The 6,000-nt window shown below is 58.8% G+C and overlaps 1 protein-coding gene across 1 annotated transcript in view; it reads right to left on the bottom strand.

Annotated features, from left to right (window-relative positions):
- Positions 1 to 3,138: 3,138 nt before the first annotated feature.
- CACNA2D4 (calcium voltage-gated channel auxiliary subunit alpha2delta 4) overlaps positions 3,139 to 6,000 on the bottom strand; it is a 119,972-nt gene continuing 117,110 nt past the window's right edge. The window contains exons 36-38 of the mRNA XM_074538901.1: positions 4,778 to 4,895; positions 4,396 to 4,473; positions 3,139 to 3,991 (exon numbers count right to left, since the gene is read on the bottom strand). Of these exons, the coding sequence (XP_074395002.1) occupies positions 3,905 to 3,991; positions 4,396 to 4,473; positions 4,778 to 4,895 (283 nt within the window). The 3' untranslated portion in view covers positions 3,139 to 3,904. The remainder of the gene's footprint in view (positions 3,992 to 4,395; positions 4,474 to 4,777; positions 4,896 to 6,000) is intronic.

The raw sequence follows: 6,000 nt of genomic DNA, 5'->3' as shown, positions 1-6,000 counted from the left end.
TGGGGTGGCAGCTGCTGCTGGCACAGGCAGCCAGCCCTCCTGGGCAGGAGTGGCACTGCCACCACCTCCCTGCTGGCTCCCGGCCATGGCAGCAGCCCGGGGCTCAGCCCTGGCCCAGCTCCCCATCCTGCAGGGACAGCCAGCCTGGGAGTGCTGCCTCTGCCAGGGAGCCTCTGCCAGCTTGGAAAGCAATATTCTGTCCCTCAGGGCCTGGCAGCAGGAGGTGACAGCAGCTCCAGCCCCCGCTGCCAGGGCTAGAGAAGGTCACTGCTGGCTGGGACACACAAGAGCAGCCGGGGGCTCTGGCCACAGTCCCTGGTGTGGGGGTGTGGGCGCTTCCCTGTCCCTTTCCTGCTGCTGGTGACAGGCCAACCCCTGGTGCAGCTCCTGCCACCATCCCACAGCCTTTCCTGCAGCCATGCACATCCCTCTGCTCCCTGTGGCACTGGTGGGAAGCACAGCAGCAGCTGCCTGGCCCTGCAGAGCCAAACAGGCCTAAAGAGAGGGCTCAGTGCCCGGCCCTCCTCTGCTGCCAGCAGGGCCTGCCTGGGCAAGGGCAGGGTGCCAGGGCTCCCAAACTCTGAGGCACCACCAGCAGCAAGCAGGGCAGGAGGGGCTGGTGACATTTCCTGTGGGCATTTACAGCAGAAACGTGCTCAGGGCTGTCCAGGTGGGGCCATCCCAGAGGGCTGTAGCTGATGTCACAGGGCAGTGACAGCGTTTGCTGGCCTAGTGACAGGAGGTGTAAGGGCCCTGTCAGGGGCAGGCAGAGGTGGTGGGGGGGAACAGCCTGTGCTCAGGGATGGAGGAACTCCCCAGTGCCCACGGGGAACAGGAGCAGCAATCCCCCCTCAGAGAGGGCCCAGCTGGTGATGGACTGTTTGGCACACGGGTGTTTGATGCTCTTTCTCTGCTTGCTTTGGAGCATCTGCTTAGCACAGAAGTATCTGCTGCATGGGGCTGCCCTGAGCCCCCCTCCCCTGCCAGCAGAGGTTTCTGTGCTGACAGTGCCACTGGGCTCTCTCAGCAGAAAAAGCATGCTGGAAAATCCTCTGAGGAGCCTGAGGTGTGCATGAAACCGAGCAGAACTGTGGTACTGGTCCTTCCCTGTGCCAGAGATGGGCACACACCCCACACACACCTCTCAACACACCTGGGGTGTGTGGCTGCTGGCTGTGGCCACTGCTCTGCCCAGCCTGGCATGTGCCAGTCCCTTGCCAAGTCTAAGCCAGCTCAGGCCAGGCTCCTTTTGTGCACACAGCTGCTGTAAATCCCACTGATTTCCCCACTGTTTTGCAGGATGAAGTCATCCCCGTGTGGCCACACTTGTAGCCAGCAGCCTGCTGTGCCCCAGCCATGATCCAGGGAGGGCTCCTGTGTGTGTGATGCTGTGCAAGGTGTGTGTCCCTGCCCACCACAGAGCTTGGGGGAGAGCCAGGCTTACCTCAGCCTGCAGTGCAGCGTCTGTGGAGCCTGGGAGGAGTGTCTGAATTCCCTGCCCCTGCCTGTGAGGAAATCAGCTGCAGGACTGGGGCCTGTGAAGGCCCTGCTGTGTGCAGCAGTGAGCTGTGGCTCTCATGGACAGCTCTGTCTGCAGAACAGATTCCCACCCGGGAATTTTCTCCCATTGCATTTTCCCTAGCAGAACAAGCCCTGCTGCCTCTGGGTGTGCTTTGTGTGCTAACGGGGTGGATGGCACAGAAGGGATAGCTGGGATTGATGGGATCAGGATGGCAGCAGGATGCTGCTCAGCTGGAAGTGGGAGATGGCTCCTCTCACAGCTGCTGTGCTGCTGGTTGGATGCTCTGGCCTCTGCTCACTGTTTGCTTTTGCTGACCTATTTTCATCTGCTGTGCCTAGCACATGGCTGAAGAAGTTGGAAGCTGAGGCAGCTGCTCTTCCTGGGGATTTTTCTCTTGCTGAAAGGGCCATGAGTCACTGTCTCTGTCAGAGCATGAAATAGAATTTGCTTAACCCCGTGCTGGAGCCCAGAACTGGGTAGGTTTGATTATGGTCTGCTTTGCTGCAAAAAAAAATTCCAAAACCCAGGAAGCTGTTCCTGGTGTGTGCTCAGGTTTGGGTCAGGCAAACCTTTGCTTCTATTTCTCAGTTTAAGAAATAATCCAGTTCTCACCCAGTCCATTCCCTGCAGTCAGTACCTGTGGACAAACTCCCTGAGCCAGCCAAGCCAGGTACAGCTCTCACCTTCTCTCTCAGTGCAGGTATCCTTGCAGGACCATGTTTATTGGGGATTAGTGCACCTGAAGCCAAGCATGGCTCATCCAGAGCATTTTCCTGTCCTGTTGCAGCTGAGTGCACATGGGGCTGCTAATCCTTTCTGACAGGGAGGTCATCCCTGAGAGGCACCAGGGGCAGGCACGTGGGGCTGGGGGAGCTGTGCCAGCCTGGGGTGCCCTGAGCCAGGGGCTGCTCCATCTCTGAGCAGCTCCTCAGCCTTGACAGCCGCCCCTTCTCCCTCTGTCCTGCCTTCACCTTCCCTGGCTGCTGCTGCCTCTGATAAGGTCACTGCCTCTGAAGCCTGGAGCCTTCCCCACCTCCAGTTTTACTTCCAGTACTGCCGTGGTTCCTCTCCTCTTTGCTGGAACACCGCCAGGACCTGGCTGGGACTGGTCCTGTCCCCTCAGTGTCAGGTGACACGGGTGGCAATAAGGACAAGCCTGGAGTGCACCTGTGGGTGCCCGCTGTTCAGGGCAGGGACAGAGCTGCTGTGAGGATGAAGCCCTTTCCCACCCAGCTGCTTTGTGCAGCAGCTGCCCAGGAGTCCAGCCTGGCAGTGGTGGCAGTGGGTGACATGGTGGCCCTGCAGCTGCCATGGCAGGCACGTGGCAGGGCACGAGTGGGCAGAGCTGCTCATCAGGCAGCCAGCAAGGAGGGCCTGTGTCCTCAAGGAGGTGACATCTTGCTGTGACAGGGGCCTGGAGGGGTGCAGGACACTCCCCAAGTGACCAGGGAAAGGTTCAGCCTTCCTGCTGTACTACCTGGGGCCACCACAGCTGTGTTTGCAGCCACACTCTGTCCCCACGGGTTTCTGGGATTTGTGTATGGCTGTGATGCCCACCAAACATGCTGAAGCTGTGGTGTCTATGTAGAATATACCATAGATCTGTTTTTAATGAGATGGTATGGAACAGTTCATAAAAAAGAAAAAAAAAAAAAGAAAAACGGGTGCTTCCCACCCATTGTCCATAAAGCTCTGTGAGGAATGGCCTGTGCCCACCAGCTGGGAATGCCAGGCCCAGGGCAGGGCACAGCCAAGGGCAGTGCTGCTCCCAGGGGAAAAGTGCCTGTTTCTTGGCTGCTTCTGCAATGAGGAGAGCAGGTCAGTCTGTTCTGGTGGCTCACACAAAACCCCTTTGCAGAGGTAAGTCCACATGCAGACAAGAACCTGGGTGCTGCCACAGCAGAGTTAGGAGAGGCCTCCTTGGCAGAGGAGCTGCAGCTCTCCAGCAGAGCTGTGCTGCCTCCCCCTGCCCAGCCCAGGCGAGGCTGCTGCAATTCAGCTTCGGTGCTGTGTCCCCAGGACCAGGACGTGCTGCTTCCACACCCGGGGTTCCAAACCCGGTGTCCCACCCTGAGGGACAGGCAGGTGCTGTCCCCTGCCCCCGCTGCTCTCCTGGAGCTGATGGGGAATGGTCTCCATGATGATCGCAGCAGCCCCGGCTGTGAGCGGGGTCTGGCATGTCCGAGCTGCCGTGCCCGGAGCTGCCCCTGCTGCTCCTCGCATCTCCTTTAGCCACGGCCTTCCGAGGAGCAGCAGCTCCCCCCGTGCTGGACCCTGTGCTGAAGGACACCTGGGGAAGTGGCCGAGGGTGTCCCAGAAGGACATGTCCCCCGTGTCCCCCGTGTCCCCTGCACGGCTCTGTCCCGCCGGCTCCGGGCAGCGTCACCGCAGCAGCAGCACCAGGGGCAGGAGCAGCAGCGCCGCGCACACGGAGATCCCAGCGGCGCCCCCGCAGTCCTGGGCATTCTCCTGCGAGAGGAGAGACAAGGGGTCAGGGTCCCTGCTGCCAAGCCTGCCTGTGCCTTTGCAAGAGGGAGCAATGCCTGTGGCCGGGAGAGCACCCCCAGGAAAGGACTGGTTTATGCCTGGCGGCCACAGCAGCCCTCCGTGGGTAGGAAGGCACATGGCTCCTGGCTCCTAGTAGGGTGTGTGTGTCTGTGTGTCTGTGTGCTCCCCACCCTGTGGTTTCCGAGCTCAAGCCCTTCCCAGGTGCTACAGAGGTGAAATCCTGCTAGGAAATCCTGGTGGAGCCCCCTTGGGGACTCACGGCTGTGCCTGGCCCCAGCCAGCAGTGACACACTGCATGCAAGGCAGCAAGAGGAGACATTGGTGCATTCTGGGCACTGCCAGCTGTCCCCAGTGTCCCGGGATACCTCAGGGTGGAAGGCGTGGCACGAGTCCGGCCGCCGGCGCAGCTTCTGGGAGCGCATCCGCTCGCACTTCACCGAGGCGTTGTGTGCGGGGCTGTTAAGGACTGGATGGATGGATGGATGGATGGATGGATGGATGGATGGATGGATGGATGGATGGATGCCACACACACCCCTGGGGCCCCCAGGAAAGTCTGGCCAAGTGGAACTGCCCCACTTGGGAGGATGAGGGAAGGACGGGTCACCCTGTACGGGCTGGAGACCTCCCCAAGCCAGGCCGTGCTCTCCACCCCTGCAGCAATGGCAGCAGAAGGACATTTTCCACCCTGGCAAACAGGGGGATGACAGTGCTTGTGGAGCCCTGCATCCCTGCTGTGCGTGGAAGGATATATTTGACTTCTTTTGCATCCATTGGGACGGGTGGGAAGACGCTGCAGTCGCAGACGGTGTCGGTGACGAGGAGCAGGAGGTTACTGCTGATGATCTGCTGTGCCACAAACATCCTGCAAGGGAAGAGCAGGTGAAAAAAAAACACAGAGAAAAATGGAAAGTGAAAAAACTCACAACTCTCCAGCCCAGAGCAGCTGCCCTGGCATTGCCTGAACCACAGCAAAGAAATTGAAAGTAAAAAAGAGATCATTGGAAACAGGGTGCCAGCAGAAAGCAAGAGAGACCAGTGAGCAGATGTACACAGGGAGAAGTGCCACTGGCACTCCTTTTTGGCCTTCTTTTTGGCTCTAAACTGGCTCAAATCTATAAATCCATGCTAGGCACAGAAGTCAAAATCAACCCAAGAACCCAACCAACCAGCCAAAACCAAGACAAGCCCTGCCCAGATGGGGCAGCACATGACCTGAGCAAAGCCTGGCTTCAACCAAAGGTATTTCAGTGCCTATTTAATGTATATTTGTCAGTGCCTATTTAATGTATATTTGTCAGTGCCTATTTAATGTATATTTGTATGTGTGCTTGTACAGTGCAAGGGTGTCTCTATCCTGTGGTCCTGGGAGGAGCAGAGTTGTGCTAAATTTCACATTACTGGAGAGAGAAGTAGAGGAACCCAGTAACACTGTGGGCTACACTGGTGTGACAGGACTGACCAGCTGGGGTTTGGCAGGGAGCCAGCATGTCCTGGAGCCAATGGGCACAGGGAAGGCTGGGGACACCAGGCTCTGCATGCCTGCAGTGGTGGCAGGGCTTCTGGAACAGAAATACAGCCTTGTGGGGATGTGCCCACTGCCCTGGCCAAGCTGACTGTGCTGGAGCAGTGCCCAGTGTCCCTGGTTATTCACCACCTGGCCTCGCTGCCTTCCAGCCTCCAGGCATTTGTGTGTCCCCTTTTAGAGGTGCTGAATGCCACACACAGCAGCTGACCATGTCATTAGTGCTCCCTGATTAACGAGTGCCCTGGGAGCTTTGGCAAGCAGCCTTCACCCCATGCACAGATTCAGCCAGCAGGACAGAGGTGCCCCATGCATCAATCCACAGGCCAATGCTTCTGCCCAGGAGGGAGCACCCAGCCCAGCCCTGCTCCACCAGGAATGCCGGCATGCCAGGCCCTGGCTAATGCTGCACACAGCCTGTGGCAGGGGTGAGGGGGTGTCTCTC

The sequence above is a fragment of the Zonotrichia albicollis genome, chromosome 4 (assembly GCF_047830755.1).
Source record: "Zonotrichia albicollis isolate bZonAlb1 chromosome 4, bZonAlb1.hap1, whole genome shotgun sequence".
NCBI classification, from domain to species: domain Eukaryota; kingdom Metazoa; phylum Chordata; class Aves; order Passeriformes; family Passerellidae; genus Zonotrichia; species Zonotrichia albicollis.
The sequence above is the reverse complement of the archived record's forward strand: the minus strand, read 5'-3'. Positions and strand labels throughout refer to the sequence as shown.